Raw genomic sequence first — 24,092 nt, 5'->3', positions numbered from 1 at the left:
TAGTGGTGCTATAAACAAAAGAATGTAAATTGTTTTTTTGCCCAAAGCTTCGGTTAGGCTTCAGTTGCTGTAACTCATTTCTGGTAGAATTTATAGGCTTCTGGAGAAGTTCTCTGAGTAGCTGCTGACACAAAGTCCTTTTTGGGGTGTGAGGGGGCAATAGGGCAAAGAAGTGCCTTACCGAGATCAAGAGCTTTTTAGCACTCGTGGTGTGGAGGAGAAACCGTGTATCGGTTATTACAAGTATTCAGTATGACTTGCACAAGGATCTGTTTGAATTCAGCCACAAGGACGTGCATGGATGTTATTAAACTAATAAAATGTGCAAATTTTTAACATTGCCTCCAGGAGCAAATGGACAATTCCTAGCAAAAACTTTGCCTTCATTTTAAACAATAAAATTGTTTTTGACATTCAAATAAGATATGCACGTATGTTTGTGCAGTGCAAGTGGGGAGATATTTTTCCCATATGAGATCTCACAGCCACGTAGCCATCTCTCGGAGCAATGATCATCGTCTCATCATTCAAATTGGGAACAACATAATCTGTTTGCTCACCTTAGAGTGGGAGTCGCATCTCCTGAATCATTAGCTCTTCCTTTTGTAGAACCCACTTAAAGCCATCCCTAGAAATCTGAGTGAGCTTGCACAGCGTAGTTTTTTTATTTCCTAACTTTGCAGCTTTTATTTAGTTTAAAAATAGTTTCAGTTGTTAAATAAATTTTATTTTTTTCCAAAGTAGCTTTCATAAACAGATATTTAAGACTTTCAAGTGCTAAGCAACTATGCAGCACGTAAATAGTCCTGCTAAAAGCGTACGTTTTATGCTACGTGATTGATGCTTCCCTCTCCCTGTCAAGTTTACAGCAATCTGAAGCTGTGTTGGAGATGGTTCATTTCTGGTTCTGCCTTACAGGTTCTGTAATAACCTTGTTACAAGTGTTGTCTTTTGGTGATTTTCAGCATTTCTAATTATATTTTGCTATTTTCTTTATTTAATTACAGGAACATTTTCCTCCATTTAACTAGAAGCCCAGTTAATGACTGTCAAATTAATGTTTTAAGTAGCTTTTTGAATTTGCAAACTAGCAAAACTTTTCAAACCCCACAAATCAGGAGGAGAAATCTTAGAAACAATTTTTTGTTCTGGTTAACGGAGAGCTCAGGTGAGGGTGTTTGATTCCTCTTTTGGAAAACCTGTGCCCTGTCAAAACTTGTTTAATAAGTTCATGATTTTTTTCATCATACTAGTGCTGTAGAATTTTCAGGAAGTCCCCCAAGGTTTTTTGGTGTGGATTTTAAGGTGATGACTTCTTGTGCACTAATAAAGGTCTTGCACTGTGCATTTTTGAGAAATCGCTATTATTACGTGCTTGAGACTGGCACAGTTCTGACTTAACTTTCATAGTCAGAAAGAGGTGGCTGTTGTTCCCATCTCTTTCATTAAAACTAGGTAAAATAGTGTATTTTATGGCATGCCGCAAGGTGTTTTCATGTAATTTAACAGACCAAAAAGCATTGGGAACTTGTCTGTAACATGTTTCTTTATCTAGGAAGAGGGAAACTCTCTAGCTGTGAATTTTGCAGATACCTGATTTGATTTTAGCAGTTTCAAGGACATAGTACATGGAATAGCTGTCCTAATGGTTGGGAGGATGACCCAAGGGAATGGCACGGAGCTGCGTCAGGGGAGGGTCAGGCTGGATATTAGGAGAAGGTTCTTCAACCAGAGGTGGCCAGACACTGGGACAGGATCCCCAGGGCAGTGGTTTAAGCACCACTGCTGGAGTTCAGGAAGTGTTTGGACAACACTTTCAGGCACTTGGTCTGATATTTGGGTGGCCCTGCGTGGAGCCAGGAGTCGGACTGATCCTTGTGGGTCCCTTCCAACTCGGGATTATCTGGGATTCTGAGGAGAGCAATTGCAGCCCCATTCTGCCTCATACAAACAAGTTCATTCCATGCAACGTGTGCTTCAGAGACTTACTGAATCACTCCTTCCAGTCATGGTTGCTGTTCTGATGCATCTGCATACTTCCTACATCTGCATACTTCCTACGTGCCCTCGTCACCCTTTCGAACCGCAGCTGATAGTTTCAGCTCTGAGTTACTCGGCCAGTCCCCACACTGCACGCACTGTCTCAGATGCTGTCAAGCTGCGAACTGCTACCTCCTCCTTGTGAATTTCGGTACTGGTTGCATCTATTACTGTAAGTATGTTCACAAGTGGGCTTGTGCTTTGTTCAATTTGTGCTTTCTGACATACCTCAACCTTTTGCCTGCCCCGATGCCTCCAAATACCTGGCACTTGTGTGTTGTTAAGTGTCTTAGTGTGACTGTCTACCTTATTCTTACTTTACCAGTTCAATTTCTTGTATCAGTCTTTGTAACTTACGCTCAGACTGAAAGCTCTTTGAAGCAGAGCCCTTTATGCTCTCTTGTTCAGTAATTATTGTAGTGAGCCCAATACGGTACTGCAGCAAAACAAATGGCACGCAGTCATCTCAGCGTTCTTTGATTTACATACAGATAAATTACCCTTCATACTTGTACAGCGATAGCTCTGTGCAGAATCAGGTCTGTGAGGAATTACTGACAGCAGCATAAATCTGAATGGTAGTGCTGCCTCTGGAGACGACGTGGGTAACGTGGGCTGGGAGCAGCAAGCACGTTCATGCGCCTTGGAGACTGACACAATGGGATGGATGCACAGACCCCAGCTGCTGCGAGAGCTGGTTGAGGTTCCTGGTGCTAGGTGGGTTTATGACTGAGCCTCGTTCCAAACCTGATTGTTGCCCAGTTGAGGAGTTTTGTCCCAAAGCTAAAACTTTGGGGGGAAATTGTAGGGGAGTTCGTGTAGACACCCAGGATGAGCTGGTGGGAGCCAGTTAGCTTGGGGAAAAATGGCTGCAAGTAGTCACTCGGGCTTTTTGCAATTACGATGTATTCATATTTTCTATTCCAATATCTTGTAATTCGAGCTGTCGATAAATAAAAATATCTTAAATTGGGGTCAGTGTTAATTATTTTTTAAATCCAAGTTCTTACCCGCTGATGTAGATTGTATTTAGCTTTCTGTTTTCCTGTTATTAAAACCACTACAAAAATGTGTAACACCGCTTTATTGCATGGAGGTGCTCCCTTCTGTTTTTTGAACTACTTCGCTTTGGCAGTTTGCAGTAAAGTCAGGGTAATCGGGATGCTTGTGTGCCTGTGTGAAGGTTTATGTGAAAGCTTCTTCACCTCAGTGAAGACAGGAGGCTGGAATTCATGAAGCATAGTGGTGGGTAAGTACGTGAAAGGAAGCAGGGAGGTGGCACATAACACACAAGATCTCCTTTAATTTGATAGATGGTAATTCATGCTGTTGGTAATAACAATTGTTAGGGGGCTTCCCCCCACAGTTGTTGCTTCTCTCTGCTTGTAAATTCAGTTGTTTACGTGCTGATAGCTACCTTCGTGTGTAAGTGCGCTTACATTTTTGGTTTTCTAACTGAAAAGATTGAAGAATTTGGCTTTTAATCTATTGTTACGCAGATGTCTTAATGCCCATCTTTGAACTCATTTTTGTTATAAACCTTTTATTATTTTCATTTGAATTGTAAATGGCCTACTGTAGTTCCAGTAGCTTAATTGTCATCAGCCTGCGGTGTTAGTTGAGACTTTTTTTAAGTTCCTTTGAAGGACTGTGCTGGCCAACGTTTAATGAGATATTAATGTCCAGGGCTAAGCTGCCACTCTTACTGAATTAGAAATGAGGCTTATTGAATTAGAAGTAGTCTCTTTGTAGGTTTTTGTGTAGTTGGCTGTTTTGTCGGCTTTTAGGCAATTGTAGAAATCTATGGCGAATTTCAAAACGCCTGTTGTTGAAACAGAACATCCTTAGCAAACAGCTGAAAAAATTGATAACAGCCATTGCTTTGTGTCCATTCCTTTGCTGTAGGCAGATAAAGTAGAAGACGTACTCTTCCCTATAGTAATTATTTGAAGATGCGTTGGAACAAACACGCTTTGGTGTTCCCTGCGTAACCTTCTGGGCTGTCCTTGGTGTTAGGCGGAGAGCAGCGCCTTGAAGGAGGAAGGCAGATGTTGGTGCTGACTGGCACATATTGGAAACTTTGTTTTTTCACTGACATTTTCTGGTGGTGATTCAGGGGAGTTGTGTGCTCTAGCAGCAGTTGTCCTTCAAAAAGCTAGGTATCTGTGCTTACGTAGCAGAAGGAGAAGTCTCAAAATTCTGATTTTATTTGTACTCTGTCTTTAGCACTCACTTGAGAAGATGTGGTGGTTTCACCTTGATGGGCAGCCAGGCTCCACGGCACTTGACTCTCACTCCCCATCCTCAAAAGAACGGGGAAAAAATACGGTGACAAAAAGCTCATGGGTTGAGATAAGGACAGGGAGATCACTCAACGATTATCATCACGGCCTAAACAGGCTCAGTGTAGGGAGAGTGATATAATTCATTGCCTATCACTAGCAGACTAGCACAGGAAGAAACTAACAGCAAACTAAAACCACCTTCCTCCCATTCATCCTCTTCTGCCTCCTCCCCATGAGATGCTCAGAGGAATGGGGGCTGTGGTTAGTCCCCGAAGCTTCATCTCCACTGCTCCCTCACGGTCCCTCTTTGCCCCTGCTCCACCCGGGGTCCCTCCCACGGGATGCCGGCCTTCCCAAACTGAGCCTGTGGGGGCTGCTCAAAGGCAGCAGCACTTCAAGAACTGCTCCCACATGGCTCCGTACCACAGGGTCCATCCCCCAGGAGCAAACTGCTCCAGCACGGGTCCCCCACGGGCGGCAGCTCCCCCCAGACCCCCCTGCTCCTGTGTGGGCTCCTCTCCACGGGCTGCAGCTCCAGCCCGGGGCCTGCTCCTGCGGGGGCTCTCCATGGGCCGCAGCCTCCTCCAGGCCACATCCACCTGCTCCACCGGGGGCTCCTCCACCCATGGGGGGGCTGCAGCGTGGAGATCTGCTCCATGTGGGACCCCTGGGCTGCAGGGGGACAGCCTGCTCCACCAGGGGCCTCTCCACAGGCCGCAGGGGAACTGCTGCTGAGTACCTGGAACTCCTCCTGCCCTCCTGCTGCACTGACCTGGGGGGCTGCAGGGCTGGGTCTCGATCCTCAGTCTCCCAGTTACTGTTGTGCAGCAGGTTTTTTTCCCCTTTTTTTAAATCTTCTGTCACAACATCATTTATTGGCTTGACTCTGGGCAGTGGTGGGCCCCTTTGGAGCCAGCTGGAACTGTCCCTTATCTGACGTGGGGCAGCTGCTGGGCTCTGCTCACAGAGGCCACCCCTGCAGCCCCCTGCTACCAAACCCTGCCAGGTGAACCCAGCACGGATCCAACTTTTGCTGTTCACTGGTTCCCTCTTCCCTTGCTCTGAGAAATGACCTAGCTCTTTTTTTCCACAGGGTACACTGTTCATTATTTCTCCATTTTCTCCCCATTTCAGATTTTACAATATCTAAATTATATTCACTTTTCTGTTTGCAGTGTGAAAAACATACATTAACAAAGAAGAATCCTAGATTACAGTGCAGAAGGCTAATTTCTGGAGATTTTCACTTGATTCTAGTCATGTACATTTTAATTGTTCTGATTCTTTATGAATTGGTAACAGATTGAATCAAAGCTTGTCGACTCTGTTAGAATGGAGTAGCTGTGTATTTAATTAATCATTACTATACATTAATTGTCCCTAGTTTCTGCTTGTGTGTAGGTGATCTTTTCTGTACCAAGTTTTCATTTTCAGAAAAGGCAAATTTCAAGCTTTTGTATAGCTTACAACCTACAGAGCACAGACATTTTTGTCAATTTTTTGACTTACTAACTTTTTGAATAAGAGCTAATTATGGAGTCACGAAGGTTGGTGTCTTAAAATAGCAGTGCATCATTTTCGTGTCACGCTTCCTAATGGCATTAGCTGTAGTATTAATACTCCCTGACAAAGCTTTTCAGTACCGAATGAAATAGTGATGGGTGGAAATCCCTCATGAGTTCCCGAATTCCTGTTACCTCCCCGGTGTCACTTACCACCGTGCTGGGGCAAGGTGATGCTACTTGACTAGCTTAACAAGAAAAGGGCAGGTTTTTAAAATGAGGAAAAAACAGCTTTGCAATGTGCATACATGAAGTAATCAGCATCAATTAAATAATGAGCGTGTTGAGACAGCTGCAATTCAGACTTTGTTTCACTGCTTAGTTCCCAAACCTGAATAGATTTTAGTGGCTTCCCTTTTTGTGTGTGGTGTATTTCTGCAGGAGGGTTGGAGATGCTGAATAACATAGCAGAGCAGTAGGGGGAAGGTTAAGAGTCTCAGAGTCTCACCTTAACTGTTCCTTGCTGAAGATTAACCTGTAAATTGTTGTGTATGAAAGTTCTTCAGTTGATTTATGAGGAGTAGATTTCAGTCTCTCCCCCCTCCTTTTTTTTTTTTTTTGAAGAGCTGCCTTTCCTTGTAGCTCATTTAAATAATAAAAGAAGTGTCTAAATAATGTATGGGCAAATATTATTTCAATAAATTAAAATAAATTTCCTGTTCATCAAAACTCTCACTGCACAAGTTTTTATGGGATTTTTTTCTTCCCTTGTTTAAGCTGTTAGGTAAATTATACATAAACACTTAAGCAACTTTAGATTTTTATTCTACAAAATTCTGTAATATTTGTCTTCCTGTTACCTTCCCTAGAAGCTCTTTGGAGTGGGTAATTTTTTACACACTTAAGACTTCATTGAGAAATCTGCCCAGATATTTGGCTTGTATTCCAAGGCATGTAGGAACATAGCGTGTCACATGGAGCAAACAGTAGCTGTTAGGAATGGTTGCAAGTTCTGGTTTCACAGCCGCCTTATTAATAATGTGTGAGGCTGGTACTTCTGCCTGTGGGTGACCGTAGGGATTCAAGTCCTGACTTTGAGGACATCTGGCAGGAGTTGAGGAAAATTTCTGCCACCGAGCAAAACTTGAGCTGGTTGGGTGGAAAGGGGCGTGAAAGCCTGTGCAAGGAAGAGATAAGTTTCTTGCATGACAGAAGGCTTGTTTGTGGGGAGCGAGGGGTACTGCAGCTTCCCTAGAGCACGTTTCATTTCACAGCCAGGAACAGAACCCAAGGTTTCTGAGTCTCACTGGGCCAGCGTAGCCACCAAATGGGCTGAAGGAGGTGGAAGGATGTGCTTCGTTTGCCTCTCTTGGTGGAGGCGGTGTCCTGTCGAATGTGGTTTGTACCCTCTGTTGGTAGAGGACTGGGAAATGGGTCTGTAATTGGCAGCTGTGTCAGTGTCTTATGGGGTGTCATCCAGCATCTTGATATTTATTTATTTATTTATTTATTTATTTATTTATTTATCTGTTTATCTATTTATTGCTGTTTGTAGGAATCTAGGAAGTTCCCTTCTCCAGCATGCATGATTCCAGATTCCTGGTGCTCCTATTGACAAGCCAGAAAAGCAAGCAATCAAGCAGAGGGTTACCCAGCCATTGGTGGCTGTGCATACACGTCAGCTGTATGTGACTTGCATTTTCAGTGGGTCGAGCAGTGCTTTTGCAGAGTATTTCTTGCTATGTGCTAGAGAAATCCTACCTTGAAATTATAGATTCATTTTTTTTCGCTGTCACTGGTACGGATGCTTCTCAAACTTCTGCTGTAAGGAACAATAACACCCAGCGATTGCTGATGGGGGGCAGTCAGTTCCCTTTTGTTAGAGCATCTGCATGTGTGAAGGGTCATGGAGAGCAAAAGAAAAGAATTCTAAAATTCTAGATCAAGTATCAGTTCAGAAACCTAAAATACACAGATTAAAGAATTAATTCATTTGCTTGTGGAAGTTTTGAATTGATTTAGCGTCTTGTAATTCACTTTTGGGTATTTAGGTAAGTCTGCAGTTGTGTTACTGTCGTGTATGTTGCTCAGAAAATATTACTTATTTTCAAAATGTGCTGTGCCTGTAGACATTTAACCCAGGAGCATAAACTTCTATCAGGCAGCTTGGTATTGAGTGAGCTTCTGGCTCCTTGATGCTTCAAAGAGGTGTGAGTAGCTGCATCTCGCCAAGGGCTGTTTTAATCAAACAAATGCCTTGTTTTCTTACTAGAATGCCTTTTTTATGCTAGATAACTTAGCAGTTTGTAATTAACTTAGATACAGAACATGGTTCCATGATTGCTTATGATTCCAGAAGTTGCTTATTCAGCTGCTGAGCGCTTCTGTTATCTGGACGCAGGACTGGCTAGCCTCAAAACCAACATAAGTGGAGTATGAAACCAGCAACATACTCTGGAGTAGAAAACCATGTGTATGGCCGTGAACTACTGTATTTGGTAATGTGAGAAACACTCTGTAGCCAATAACTTAGGCTCAGGCGAGGATCTCAGTGAAGTAGTAATTTATTCGCGATTGCAATGGCGGGCGCCCCACAAGCAGGAGAGAGCGCGCATCTACTAGTTCCAAAACACAGTTTATATACCTTTTGATGGCAGGACCCTCCCCTGTTTCCCCACTGAGTGGGTAATCCAGGTTCACAATCTATCTGATGCTTCACAAACAATGCATAGTCTTCAGTTGCCGGCCTGTTAAATTTTTCTTCACTTATCTGACTTGACTTGACACCGTGATTTTCACCTAATTGTCCTAAGGAGACTGGTTGTCTGCATTTTACAAGGTCGCCTGCTAAACTTTCTTATCACTGTAAGCATATCTCAGTACCACATTCCCTCCTTCTAAACAATGTAACTCTGCAAAAACAACATTTCTATTCCCACAATTCCCCCCTTTTCTTTTTTTTTTATAAACTGTTGATTTTTGCAAAACCTTTCTCTAAGGTGCAATTTGATAGACTTCTTCTTCTTTGCTTTCCATCTCCTCACTATCTCCTTATCTGAGTAAGGTGGTAGCTCCATGGTCATTTGTTTCAATAGTGCGGTTTCAGTTAACCACTGTACTAGTCCTCTTACACAGGGGATAATGCAGCAACCAATGGCTGTCAAAACTCCTACAACTACGATCAATGTTGCAAATATGCCTATTTTTATTTTATTTTATTTTATTTTTTTTTCTGCCAATTCACTGGCAAGGGTGGTAAGCCCTTGCAATGCTCTTGTTACCGAGCCATCTGGGACACTATTGTTGGGTATAAGAGTGCAACAATGGTTGCTCAGTATTACACACACAAACACACCTACTTCCTCTGCGAGCATCATATCTAATGCTATCCTGTTTTCCCAAGCCATTTTGCTGGTGGCATCTAGTTGTTCCGCGATTCCTCTCATTGCATCCTTGGTATAATTGATGAATCTCTGCTGATTATAATAGAAATAATTAATCCAATCCACATTTTTATTGATTGTTACCCACCAGAACAGTGACTCAAACCCTGCAGCAATTTGATTTCTGGCTTTATGTTCATCTGGAACTCCTCTAGGTACCCCAATAGAATCTATATATACTCTATCATCAAATGATATTCCTAAGCCTCTTTTACTTCTGGGTATTTGTGATGTTTCTCTTTCAAATGCCAGGGTGAAGGGTATAGCTAATTGAACAAGTGCACAAGTGCCTTCCCAATTAGATGGTAGGGTGGACCGTAAGATCTCCCCTCCACCGTACCACCAGAGATCTGCCCTGGGGATCTCTAGTCTTGAGCAGTTTCCCATCAAGTCCTTGGTAGCACAAGGCAAATTCTCCCAGATGCCAGGTAGCACTCACACCCTGCCGTGAGAGGCAAGCTGTATGGTTACCTATAGCTGTAGAGAATGCAGGGGGAACCGTGATACTGTTATCATGCAAGGAACAGCAAAGAGAGACTTACAGGCCTCATTTCCCCAGGCAGTCTTTTCTTGGTACAATGCAATCATACATCGCATCCCTTGGGAGTCTTTGGTCCACCCCCATGGGAAGGGCACTATCTGGGCAATCGGTCATCCTGAGGCACAAGCATAGCAGTAGCTACGGTTGAGACTCTGGATGGTATATTTGACCCATTCTATCCAGGCATTCACATCCCCATACCTTGTTTGAACTGACACATTTCAGAGGGCCTCCTGTTTTCTCTCCTGTTTTCTCCTTGAGTTTCTCCCTTTCTCTGATGGCAATAGAGGATTGTTTCCATACAGTATTCTCAATCTGGCTGTTGGGTCTCTCTCAGTTATTGGTTCTCTCTGCTCAATTGTCGTTGGGCCTTTAAATCTCCACAAGCTAACACCTCACAAACATCAAACGTGACAGAATGTGGTACATAACCCTCTGTCACAGTCACCCGTATTTTGATGGGGTATCCCGTTTTTGCTATTATCTGGTCATGCCTTTTGCAAGTTGCCAATTGACCAAGGCCTTCTCTGAGGCCTAGAATCACTAAAAACAAAATTAGTAATCATTTTTTTCCCTGTCATTATTTTTAAACCTTAGGTTTCCAAATAATTATCAATACAAAAAATAAGATGTACACTACTACTATAACAACCCCCCCTTGGGAGCACTGCATTTCGCTATAGGTCTGTTCTTTCTTTCAATCACAAGTCACAGTCGTTAGTTACCTGTGAAAATAAAGGTTAGTTTACAATTGTAAGCTCTTATCCTGCTCAGAGTCCACTATAAGATTTTTCTATTCAATTTCAACTTCCAACAAGTCTTTTGTAGGAACAGCTTCCCAGGTACTAGCGTCGACGGATGCCTTCACTCGAGTATAGTGAGTCCAACCTTTTCCGCAGTTCTTATGGCTGTTTCAGTGGTTAGTAATTGTCCTTCCCATTCAGGCCGGAGTTGACTCTTTCCAGGTCCGAATCAGGACCCGGTTTCCTGGGTGATGGTGGTGAATGGGGAATTCCAAAGGTGGGGTTTGAGCCCACAACCCACAGGTCCTGAGAAATGACAAAGAAGAGGACAACCCCAGAATACAGTTCTTAAGAAAACTCTCTTGTTTTGAATTGTGGTATCTCATCCCTTCTGCCCAGATAGGGCAATCTGAACAGCATCTCGTATGGTGAAATTCCTGTATCCTTTCTTGGTGCTGTTTAAACCTGTAGGAGTAAGCATTTTACCCAAGGAAATTGGGTTTCTAACACTAGTTTAGTTAATTGCTTCTTTAATGTCTGATTCATTCGCTCCACCTTCCCAGAAGAGGAGGGGTGCCAGGGGCTGTGAAAATCCCACTCAATCTCTAAGGCCTGCTTTAACCCTTGCAGTAAAGCTTTACGCCCATCCAGTCACGTGGTCAATTAGGACAAACAAGTAACTCAGTAAAATTTACCTGTATACTTTGGAAAGGTCAAATCCCTGGCTCCCGTCCCCCTCTAGATGGGTTACAGAAGACCTTTTTATTTACCTTTTGACATATAGTACATCCTCTGCATATGTGCTTCGCTAAAGTGTATATTCCTATACAGACATACTTTTTTAGCACAACATCACACGTTGCTTGCACCTCCCAATGACTCTTTTGATGTAAAACAGTTAATATTTGCCTCATTATCACTTTATTCAGCATTTCTCTCCCATCAGGGAGTATCCATTTTCCTTCAGACTTCATGGCTCCTGATTTCTTAAAAAAAATCTTTCTTTTAAAACTTTTTAGTTCTTTCTTAATTTTCAACAATTCTTTGAATCCTCTCTGCATTTATTCTTTGTTTTCCTTCAGACATTAGATGCCTTAAATACCTGACTTCTCTTTCTCCATATTGTAATTTATTTATTTTTTTTTTAATACTCCCAAGCCCTGCTTTCCCAGAAAGTTGAATAGCTTGTTAGTAGCTTTCTTCACAACTCTTTTCTCCTGTCCTGACAATAGAAAACGATCCACATATTTGTTAACATTAATACCTCCTCGGGAGGTTGTAATTGCTCCAAAGTCTTTTTTTTTTTTTTTTTTTTTTTTTTTTTTTTTTTTTAGAACTTACCCAAATAGATAGGTGGCCCTGTATAGCCCTGAGGTAAAATTGTCCACCTATATTGTTGCTTCCGCCCCCATTTCAGGGTCTTTCCAGTCAGAGGTGAATATATGTTTGCTCTCAGGGTCTGAGAGCACTCCATTAATAACACTGTTATTCCAGTCTAACAATTTACTAGTTGAATGCCCAATTTAATCATCAAATTCCTTCTCAACAAGTTAGTTCCTGCCTTGGGTACATACAACAATTACCTAGCGATCATTTTATCCCCTAGTCTCAGCTTGGTATCCCCCAAAAGTGGCACTGTTATCCCAACCCCTTCTACCCCCATCACTTTTTAGGGTTTCATTAGTTAATTTAATCCCTGATACTTTACAAGTCAGTAATGACCCCAGTGTATTGGGTTTGATGGCAAGGTTCGGGGGCTGTGAGTGGGGGGGGGGTAGGAAACTGCAGTGGCAGCCCCCGTGAGAAAAAAACCCAGAAGCCTCCCCGTGGCAGGTAAGGGACAATTTCATCCGGCCCCTAAGGGGCTCACTGCTGCCCAGAGCCAAGCCATGAGCAATACAGTCCGTGCCTCTGTGAGAGCACATCCACGAAAACAAACAAACAAAGAAACAAACAAAAGCCTGCTGCTCAACAGCAGTTGGGAGAGCGAGAAACCCCCCCGCAGACACCAAAGTCAGTGCCGAAGGAGGGGGGAGGAGGCGCTCCAGGCGCTGGAGCCGAAGCCCCCCTGCGGCTGCTGGAGAGGCCCCTGGTGGAGCAGGCTGTTCCCCCCTCCCCGATCCTTGGGAAGCTGACCAAACACCACAGCAAATATACCAAAACTTCTAGACTGTTACTTAGATAATGCCTACATCACCTTTCCCTGCTCATTCAATTTCAAACAGCTCTGTTAAATATTACATGCCACACCTTTAACACCTTCAGCAACCCTTTTAACACTTCCTTTATCTTTCTCCAGCCTGTACTTTTCTAATACCAGCACCAAAGGCTCAGTCAGGGTCCAACTTAATTCCATACCTTTTCCCTCCAAGATACTGAAACAACATATCAATATAGTATATTTCATGCCATTTTCCTTCTTTCTTCCTTCTCCCACTCCAGATATTCCTATTCGAAGTGGCCAGCCTGGCCACACTTAAAACATCTTATCAAAGCCTGTCCCTGCTAGGACTCAGGCCACAACACAGGCAGCCTTCTTTGCCTGCCATTCCTTCATCTCTCTTCCTCTCCTTTCCATCCTGGCCCTAACTCCCCCTGAAGATTTTCTTCCTCTTTCTCCGACCCTCTGCCTCACTACCCGGTGCACTGTCAAAACCATTAGTTTCACTCTTTTTTTTTTTTTTTTTTTTTTTTTTTTCCTTCTTATCTCCCCTCTGGACACACACCTCCAGGGCCTCCCACAGGAGGGTCCCCCAGTGACTGTTCACTACATCCCCCCACCTTCTGAAGCATTTTCTGCGTATTTTGCCAGGCTTTAATCACACAATGAACTTTCAAGAGCCCTTGGGATACTGGGTCCTCAGGTCTCATCCCCAAGTACTTTCTCATTCTGACCCCAAGTCTCTCATATGATTTCTGTGTTGCACACTATTATTATTCCAGCCAGGATTGGCAAGTGGGTATTTCTGCCCTGCCGGTATTACCCCTGGTCCTGGAGGATGAGCTCTTTCCCATTCTTGTATAGCAGCTCTCCTCCTGATCATTCCCATTTCTTTCCCTGTAAACAACATACTTATAGACATAATTCCCTCCCCCAAGAGTATAAATCAGGTCGTAGGAACTGGTCTAATTGTTCAACTAGGCTGTTGGGGTCCTCGAATAAAGACTTCCTCTCCTTCTTAAAAGTCCTAACTTCTCTGCTGGTAAGGAGGAGGGGGTAGTTCACCTAAGAGGATACACTGTTAGTGTTAGTACTGTTAGTATCAGGGAAGGCAAAATTCTCAATATCTCTTCTACCTTGTTCTAATTCTTGCCAGAGCCTAGAGTACGATCCTTCTTTAGGGACAAGTGTTAATTACAGTCCCTGTCTCCCTTCCCGGAGTGACTGCTGCTGCCACCAGTTCAATATTAAGATTATAGGGAGCATAACTTGGCTCCTTCTCTAAAAAAAAGGAATCTTCTTGTTTACACATAAATTTAAAGCCTGAATTTTCATCAGACCCGTATTTTGGCCAAAATACTGCTGTTTCCTTAATTGGTTCTTTTGTCCAGACTGATACACAATATTTAACCTTTTTAAAATTATTTTTCTTTTACAATCCCTCTAATTTTTGGGATTATGTTTCCAATTTCTTATCATTCTTCAGGAAGAACTATTAGTAGGCACTCCCCCAGGGATATCTCCCTGTCCCCTGGAACTCATATTTTCCCATTTTTCCTAACCCTCGCCAGTATGTGCTACAGAAATTTCCTTTCTGCAGTGTACCACACACCAACGTACTGAAAAACAGGGGTGTACCGCCAAGCACTTCCCCGTGCAAGCGTTACCGCACACCTATGAGTTTACCAGATTCCCTGGAACTCGTACTTCCCATCTTTCCTAACCCTCGCCAGTATGTGCTACAGAAATTTCCCTTCTGCAGTGTACCACACACCAACGTACTGAAAGATGGGGGTGTACCGCCAAGCACTTCCCCGTGCCAGCGTTACCGCACACCTGAGTTTACCAGATTCCCTGGTGTACTTCCAAGCACTTCCCCGTGCAAGGATTACCGTACACCAGATTCCCCTGGTGTAGTGCCAGCACTTCCCCGTGCAAGGGCTTACCATACACCAGATACCCGACCCCCAAGGTAATACTTAATATTTCTTACCTTGGTCTGTGCACAGAGTTACCGGATCGATTCTTAAAAACCCGGAGTGCCTACCTTCTTCCTTTCCCCACTACTTCACGGATCCTGCCTCTTTAACCAGTCTCGGGCCCTCTGTCAGCTTTCCGCAGAACCGCCACCGTTGATGCACAGGACCGCTGAAATCAGCGGGGCATGCCTTCCTGCTGCTGCGGCGGTGGGGCTCCCCAGTAGGTGACTGGATCCCGGACGAGCCCCCAAATTGTGAGAAACACTCTGTAGCCAATAACTTAGGCTCAGGCGAGGATCTCAGTGAAGTAGTAATTTATTCGCGATTGCAATGGCGGGCGCCCCACAAGCAGGAGAGAGCGCGCATCTACTAGTTCCAAAACACAGTTTATATACCTTTTGATGGCAGGACCCTCCCCTGTTTCCCCACTGAGTGGGTAATCCAGGTTCACAATCTATCTGATGCTTCACAAACAATGCATAGTCTTCAGTTGCCGGCCTGTTAAATTTTTCTTCACTTATCTGACTTGACTTGACACCGTGATTTTCACCTAATTGTCCTAAGGAGACTGGTTGTCTGCATTTTACAAGGTCGCCTGCTAAACTTTCTTATCACTGTAAGCATATCTCAGTACCACATTCCCTCCTTCTAAACAATGTAACTCTGCAAAAACAACATTTCTATTCCCACAGTAACACAGGCTCTGGGATTTGCAGTTCAGGCTTGTTGCATTTTTTTCCCTTGTTCTTCTTTGTTATAAATCTCTACTAGATTTGTCGAATGCTTTAATTTATAAATTAAAAAAAAAATAGCATTTTTCTTCAGTCATTTCAAAATGCTGAAATGTTAAATGAGCTTTTGTGTATTTCTCACCAAGTGTCCAAGATAACAGTACAGGACAGGATTTAACTTAATCGGAGGGCTGGCAGAATCGCTACGTACTGTGTTTCAAAATACAGCCACTTCTGTGTTCCTATGCTAGTTTAATTTGCTGATGTGAAGTCTCTGCCATAAGAATATACTACATATAAGAAGATAAAAGCTGCAGAAGAGCCACCCCCTATAGAAAACTACTGAAAAGGTATTTTGCACTGAAGTCTTCCAGCAAAACACCGAAGGAGGCTCAAGCATTCGCCTTGTGACCAGCAGCTTCCCTTTCGTTCCAGCCATACTATTGCAATTGCCAGGTGTTGAATCTCGCCTAGGACCACAGCTTCAGCAGCAAAACCCCTCCTGTGGTCTCTGTCCTGGGGTTACAGTATTGACCTGGGAAGGGAGAGATGGGAATCCAAAAGTTTTCATGCAGGAAATGTGGCTTATGGGATTCCCGGTCAGCTTGTTTGTCCGCTTCTGATGTATAAAGTGAGATCATCTCTCTTTTGGTTTTGGTTTTATTATTTTTTCTCATATATATATATATATATACACACACACACACAGAGATACATGTATTTGGAAAGGGCTCATCTTTGCTGTTTTATCATGGAAATTGTTCAGGAGCTTACTTCTAGCAGGATTCAGGATTACTGGACAGAGTACCACTACTCTCTCCTATATAATATCTATATATCTCCTATAATAATACTGGAGAGTACCTACCTCTCTGCTAGGACTCAGGTGCCTAGATTCCAGAAGGGGAAATAATTTTAAGCAGTGTTTCTTGGGGTAACTCTAGATGGCCGTGCAGTCAGCAGCCCAGCTCCTGGATGCCACCCCGAGGTCAGGGCACGGTTTCCAGTTTCCACCTGGTGCTGCCGGTGCTCGACTCCACCGTGCTCCAGAGCAGCTCCTGCTCGTTGCTTTCCCCGTCCCAAATCCGTGCTGCAGCCGGCTCAGCGGGCTGGGCTGGTGAAATCCTCATGCACAGAAAAGGGAAAGAAAAACCTGAATCAAAGGTTAAACCCTTTACTCGATGACTCCCGAGTTAATTGCAGGGGAAGTGGCAAAAGCTGCCACGGGAAGAATGGCCGAGCTGACCCGCTCAGCAACAGCTCCCCAGACCTTTTTACCTCTAGCATCAGCTCAGTGTGCTGCTTGGATGTTGCAGCGTTCAGAGGGAGGATTGCCTGGTGGACAGACCAGGAGGTAGGAACGAGACGGAGCCGAAATGAGAGCCCTGCTCTGGGAGTTCAAACAGAGTGAAGGAAGGTCTTTACATATGTGTGTAGGTTTAAAATATATTTTTGGTATATTTTACAGCCAGGGCAGAGAGGGAGTGTACGATCAAGAGAGAAAGAGGCTATATTTAAAAAAAAAAAAAAAAAAAGCACACTATTTTTGGACTCAGCATTAAAACCTCCTGCTTAATACAGTGATGAATAATGGACTAATGTACGCCAGCACGTTGTATCCAGTTTCAGTGGGAGTGGAAAAAGAACAGTTTCAGAGTATCCATGAACTTTTCCCCCTTTCACATATTGATAGAAAATTCTGATCCAGCCTTTTAACAGCAGTGTGGGAATTATAATACTTAAAGGATTTTTTTTTTTGGTGTGTCGTTTCCATTCCTGTGTAATGTAGTGGGCCCGGGGAATGATCTGACATGTATCAGAAGTGTGGAACGACTGCCAGCTTCTCCTCGTAGGAAATGTTTGTTCGCTTTCAGCTCCTGAAAACTAAGATTAGATCGAGCAGCTAATTCCAAGAGCAGGTAGGTGGAGGAAGAGCAGACTTCAGAGTGATTGTGGGGGAGAAGACAATGAGAAAATAGATGTCACCAACCAAAAACATGAAAAATTTGTAAATGTTGAGTATGTCTGTTAATAAAAAAAAAGTTCAAAGGATTTTTTTTTGTTGTATTATGAATTATGCTAGACAGGGGATGAATAAAAGTTTTCTCAAACATTTTTGAATGCTCTGATTTTCTTAAGGTTAAGACCATATTTTCTGCCAAAGAAATGTACCTCTTAAAAATGCATGTTTCTGGAGCATATGAATTAGCTGAACGTTGGCACCATGTTAGAGAAAACATAATTAAAACTTCCTGGTAGTGTGGATAACCGCCCAACGTTTCTTTTCCCGGGAGAGGGCATGTCTGTGTGTGGTGCTAGGTCTAGCTGGCTTGCACGTGTTGTAGATGTTTTCTTCTGTGGTCGTAGAGATGGGGGCTTGCACCGACAACAGCAGATCTTCTCCACATCCTAGTGCTGCCTGTATTTTTGCCAGTCAGTAAGCTAATCTGTGAAACCTGTACTCATGATATGGGACAACATTTTGTGGCTGCTGTCCTTGATGGAAAGGCAAATTGGGACCCTCTTTGCTCCGGTAATAGGACTGTTATTTTTCATGCTGCTGCTAGCGAGAGATAACGCTAACTTAAATACCGTCTTTGTAAGAAGGGGGTGAGCGAGCAGAAGCAAAGTTCAGCGTACTCAAGTTTATTTTCAGTTTCAGGAAACTTCAGTTGACTTCAAACTCAGCAGGAAAAAAGAGTTAGCCGCGCTGGTACCCGCTTCTTGGAGAGCCTTTTCTTAGAGATTCGGAAGTGTGCGTGGCCTTGGGCTTGAACCTCGTTGAGCTGGGGAAAAATAAGTATTTGCTTTTAGGTCTTGTACAAAAAAGACATTTATTTATTAATTTATTAGTTGAATGGTGATTATTTGGGTAGAACTGATGGCAAATATGAGCTATAAATTCTGTTTAGGAGTCCCGTTAGACCACAACCACATATCTTGAGACCTAAAGTACTTCTGAATTGTAATTGAAACTAAAGTTTCTAAACTAAACTAAAGACTTATTTTGGGGAGCGGCTTATGGTAACATACTCAAGTCTCCCAGCTATCTACAGGTGAAATTCTGCTTTCCAAATTCTGACAAATTCAGAAGTTCTTCAAAACTTGAATCTTCAGTTTTTCTTTCTAAAAAAATTCCTGTTCTTCTACAGCTCATTTTTCCATGTGCATGCACAAAGATTTGATTATCCCTCCGAGCTAATGAAGAGCTTGTTTCACATAGTTTACAATTAACCTAATTTTAAATTAATTTGAAAAATGTGTTTAGCTTTTTTTTTTTTTAAGATACATGACAATCTGCTTACAGTGTTTAAAAGAATAAAATCAACATAATTAACTTAAATGTCAGCATCTCTGGAAAAAAGGCCAAGGTGCTGATACTTTTTTCATAATTCGCTATGACACTCAATTTGCTCTCACTGAAATTGTTTTCAATTGGCTTCACAATCTGACTTTCAGAGAGAAGATTTCATCTTTGATCAGTGAACTTTCAAAAGTATAGAGACACAACCTCAAATGTAATGGTTTATAGTGATTATGGGGCAATAAAAATACTTAAAGAGTAGAATTTTGAGATTAAAACATCTGTCGGCAGGCAATACAAACTTCCTCAAAGCTAAGAAAGAATTGGTGAAGCTGTTTGTGCTGGAATATAAGCACAAGATTGTCTTTGAGTATTAGAGTATTTTTTTAAAGTGATCTTAATGTGTTATCAGCTGTATGGAATAACTTTATTTTGGTTTGTTTGTCAATGTGAACAGGTGGGTTTATTAGGGGGAGACAGGTATCAGGAGGAAAACTTTGATTTTCCTTTTTCTTTACGCTGGAAGAATTTGTTTTCGTTATTTTACCCTGCTACATCTCTCTCCTGAGAAAGATGGGAAGAGGAGAAGCAACTCCAAATTTCCCTTTATTTATTTTTCTATGCTTATTATGGCTTTAAAAAGTGGAAATAAAATGTGGAAACAAATTTCTCAGGAGAGAATGCCCCTGGTGCCGCATGCTGTGGAACAGGGGGCTGCTTGTCTCAGCAGCAGCTCTTGCACTTGTAATACACCTTCTGTATTTAAAAATACAAAATCCACCCCCATCACTCCCCGCACATACAGAAGAGAGCTATTTCCTGGAAGAAGGCAAGAGAAATTGTGCTCTTACATTCATGCAGTCACTTACTGGGCCGTGATAGCAACACGCTACGAGTAGCTTTTGTGGCCCGTCTTGTGAGCTGCTCTTTGTTTGCTGCCAAGTGTGCTCAGTAATGTTGTGTGCAACCAGCCATCCCCTTTCCGAACTATATCCTGTGCTCAGGTCTTCAATTTCCCTGTATTTATTGCAAATACAGTATTGGTCACTGTTCCCATAGTGAGTGATTTCCGCCTGGATATATGAATTTTATAGGTTTTTAAAATTTTCCATGGAATTTCCTACACGTTGTCTATTTTATTAACTTGGTTCGTTAAATTGATCATTAACTGTGGCTGTTTGCAAGATCAAGATTTGGGTCCAGCCTAGGTTGAGTAGCAAATTTTGTGTGCACTCAAGTGTTAAAAATGCAGAGCACTGCAGACTAAACTTTTGAAAATACATTGGACTGTGTAACGGATCACTCTTTTTCTTTTTTTCTCCTTCCTGCAGGTCCGATCTGTGGATGAGATGAATCATGAGTTTCAAGCTCTTGCCCTAGAATCTCGGGGAATGGGAGAGGTAAGTATCGAGGGCTCAAAACCCAGCGGGCGGTTTGGAAATCTTGATACAATCTAAGAAGTCATAAATTATATCAAATTGAGTATGTAGCTTCTCTTAAGACCAAATTGATTTTTCAGGCCATTAAGATCTCCTTCTTAAGGTGAAGATGAACTAAGTGGCTTCTAAGAGCACTGGGATGCGTGGTGTTACTGTGTCAGTCTCAGCAGATGACTGATACTCTTGAGGAAGTGGCAATGTAATTTCTTTGAAACCTTGCTTAATTTTCTGAAATGAGGCAGGTTTTCATTGCCACTCTGTTTAAACGAGCAAAACAGTTGCTACCTCCAACAAGCCAAGGAGGCTAGGATCTGCTAAGGGGTTTTGGCTCCAGGAAGAGGCACTGGCACAACCTAGCAGAAATATGTGGTAATTTACTGTGCCTTTCCTGTTAATTACTCCTTAAAAGAAGATTTTAATCTAGCTAGATGGAGAGGAGGAGGTTTTTTTTCTTTTTTTTTTGTCAATGTACTTTTTGAAAAAGTTGTGAAGGTAATAGAGGGTAACTTAGGGAACTGCCTTTGAAGGACCTGAATTGTTTGAAAGGTAATCAGCATGCATTAGGGCTATTTGCCATGGCAGGATATGATAATGAAATAAATTCCTATTGAACAAAGATTTCAAATACTGGTCCATTTGTTTTGCTGGATCGTAGATAAAGCTTTTTGATAATTGAACCAGTGACAATATTTCTGCTTAATTTTTAAAAAATTACAGGACTGTATGCTGAAGGGAAACTAACTTACAAAAAACAAATGTCATGTTCTAGGTGCTGAACTCTTCTTGGCTGACACAGTGCTGCTATTCTTATTTGGTTTTTCTGATGTTAATGAAGCATTTAATGTATTCTGCAGAACTATGAAGATTTATTTTAAAAAGAAAACAGTTCTGGTGCAGTAATCTAGTATCAGAGATCGGTATTATATTGTGACCTTGAGCTTACTAAGCCATTACACCTTTCATTTTGATAGATTCCAGGTGTCTTCATTTAACACAGGTTTTCAAATCAGTGGGTTGACTTTAGTAATTTTCTTAACGTATTGCACAACAATAGATTAGTTCCTGGAATGTATTACGGGATCTTTTGGCCTTATTTTTTGTAATTTTAACATCCTTCCAAAATATTAGAGAAAATACCCTCATAATTACCCATGTAAACTAGAATTGGCAGTTGTACGTTCTGTGCTTCCTTCTATGGGGAGAGGTTGAGAGACCTGGGTCTGTTCAGCCTGGAGAAGACTGAGAGGGGATCTTATCAGTGTTTACAGATATCTCAAGTGTGGGAGACGGAGGGATTTGGCCAGCCTCTCTTCAGTGGTTTGTGGGGACAGGACAAGAGGTAATGGCCGTAAAATGGAGCCCAGGAAGTTTGGCACCAACATGCGAAAGAAATTCTTCATGGTGAGGGTGACAGAGCACTGGGACAGGCTGCCCAGGGAGGCTGTGGGGTCTCCTTCTCTGGAGATATTCAAGGCCCGTCTGGACACCTACCTGGGCAGCCTGCTGTAGGGAACCTGCTTTGGCAGGGGGGTTGGACCCGATGAGCTCTGGAGGCCCCTTCCAACCCCTTCAATTCCGTGATTCTGGCTGCTTCAGAAGGCTTGAAAGGGAGGTTATGTCAAGGGCTCTGCTTCTAGATACTGGGGAGTTTTCTCCCTTAATTTTTCTCCCTAGATGGATTATATCTCTGAATTGAAATTAGTTTTTTATTCATAATTCTTAGTCTTCTTGGTCTTTTTTTCCACCCACTGGGATTCAGTGCTTCCTGACATTTGGAGCCCATTAGGTCTTACTGTTCACATCGTTACTGAAATTAGGACAGTTTATGAATCCTCAAGCAAGTATCACTTCCAGGTGCTAACACAAAGGAATATAGTACAGAATCTGTTTTCATTGTACCAGAAAATACTTGGAAATAATGCATCCTGGAAGAGCTTCTGTGCAGGTATTCATCTGAGCTGGCTTCTGATAGAGCCCGGTGTGAGTCAGTGTCGGGAACAGGACTGGTAACGTGAGCCAGAAGGACTGGTTCCTAGAGCCACGGGATGATCCTCGGTCTCTTTCTGTCTTGCAGTTCTCTGCTAATTCATTCCTTCTGTAAAGAAGCAGCCTGAAGTTTTATTAGCAAGAGATCTGCTGTATTGCAGGCATCTTTCTAAAAAGGTCTCCTAAAACTTTAGCTGTTAGACTCAAACGCAGATGCTGCTTCTGGCTCCAGCTCACAGCTATCGTGACCCCCAAGGTCACGATGATATTCTGAAGAAATACTGACACGTGTTGCTATTTCTCTTCTCTGGGCATCTGCTGTTTGCTATTTCAGGGCTGGCATATTGGGCTTCGGGACCCTTCGTTGACCTAATACAGGCATACATGAAAATTAATTGTCAAACAGAATATAAAATAATTTTATTCGGTAACATCTCTTCTTACAGAAATTGAGAGAATCAGTATGCACATAAATTGTGTTTTAGGGAGAACGTATCCATTTCTGGTGTCAAGACTTCATTTGGAGAAACTGTAGAAAGCTGTGTAGGAATAACTTCTGATCCTAAAAAAAAAGTCCTTAATTTAAGACCCAGTAATTGAGACTGCAGTGACTTATCTGAGCTGGTTAAGAGGCAGCTTTAGAGTAAGTGGTTATCGTCTATGCATGGAAAGGGCTGTGTTCATCTAGCAGACATAACGAAGTCCAGTGCCAATACTGAAAAAGATACTTTGAGTGTCCTGTTGGAAGAGCTTAGTAAGAAATAGGGCATTTTTTTCCATTATTTTGAATTAGGAATTGATGTATTTTTGTACAGTTTTTCTTCAACTACAACTGACTGCATTAAATGCAGGAAATACTGAGCAAAAGGCATATCAAAGGGTAAAGCAAGATGATTATAGTTACTTGTTATATTTGTGATGACCTGTTCTTGATTACCTTTTTCTGTGGAACTAATCAAATGATTTTTTTCTTGCCTCTTAAACAGGAACACAATTACTCATTTTTTTCTTTAATTTAAAAAAAAATCCATTAATTTAGATATTTGAGGGACTTCTTGTATAATTCAGGCAAGAGTTTCTCTTTAAATCTGTTCAATCTTAAATTTAGCCTCTGGATGCATAGATGATGGCATTATGTTTTGAGTTGAAGATTTTTGTTGTGTGCTGAACAGTTAAGGCTGTAGGAAGTCGAGTGTATGTTTGGAACTTGAGCATGCACTTTAAAACAGAAGAAAAAAAATGCACACAAAACCCTAAACAAACAAAAAATAATCCACACACTTTAGCCTTTGCAGCTTTTCATCAGTGAACGGTTTCTTCCTCTGACAGAAATCCTGCAAATGAGTTTTGAAATCAAAACCAGTATTGCAGCGTGTTCTGCTTAAATTTGCTTATTGTTTGCCATGGTTTTGTCTGAACACCTGTGTGATGGTGGGATTGTAAAAATGATTCTCCACTTCCGTACTGGGAGGTACCTGCTAATTTTATGACACTGCTAAAGTGTCATAAAAGATACTGCTTGATCAGTTTTTGTTCTGACCTCCACTTCAGTTATTCCTTACAGCTCTGATCTCAGCTGGAAATATCTTTGAATTTCTATTGGGTTGCATTTAATACAAAATGTGGTTCTCCTTCCCTCTCTCAAACCTGACATTTCACAGATGACATGAAGTGCTTGCTTGCTGTTATAATAATGTCACAAAATGAAAAGCAAGGAGTGTTGTGGACTTGGTGCAAAATTACCACATGAAGCAGAAAAAGATTAATAGATTGTCTAGGTTGATATGAAATTTGCAATCTTTTGCTTTCTAGTTGACCTGTAATTTTAAGATTCCATGCATGTTTTCAAACCCTCAGATGGCTGGCTTCATCCAGCTCTTAAACCTGTAAAACTTCATATCCTGGTGCTCCCAAGGTGGTGGTGGTTCTCCCATGTTT

The 24,092-nt window shown here is 42.2% G+C and overlaps 1 protein-coding gene across 9 annotated transcripts in view; it reads left to right on the top strand.

Annotated features, from left to right (window-relative positions):
- Nucleotides 1–24,092, top strand: part of PUM2 (pumilio RNA binding family member 2) — a 76,550-nt gene that overhangs the window by 10,652 nt on the left and 41,806 nt on the right. For all 9 annotated transcript variants that reach the window (XM_072036484.1, XM_038177386.2, XM_072036483.1 and 6 more), the window contains exon 2: nt 20,061–20,129. In XM_072036484.1, coding sequence (XP_071892585.1) covers nt 20,079–20,129 — 51 coding nt within the window. In that variant the 5' untranslated portion in view covers nt 20,061–20,078. The remainder of the gene's footprint in view (nt 1–20,060; nt 20,130–24,092) is intronic.

Source organism: Anas platyrhynchos, chromosome 3 (assembly GCF_047663525.1).
Source record: "Anas platyrhynchos isolate ZD024472 breed Pekin duck chromosome 3, IASCAAS_PekinDuck_T2T, whole genome shotgun sequence".
Lineage (NCBI taxonomy): Eukaryota > Metazoa > Chordata > Aves > Anseriformes > Anatidae > Anas > Anas platyrhynchos.
This window is presented reverse-complemented; position numbering and strand designations above follow the sequence as displayed.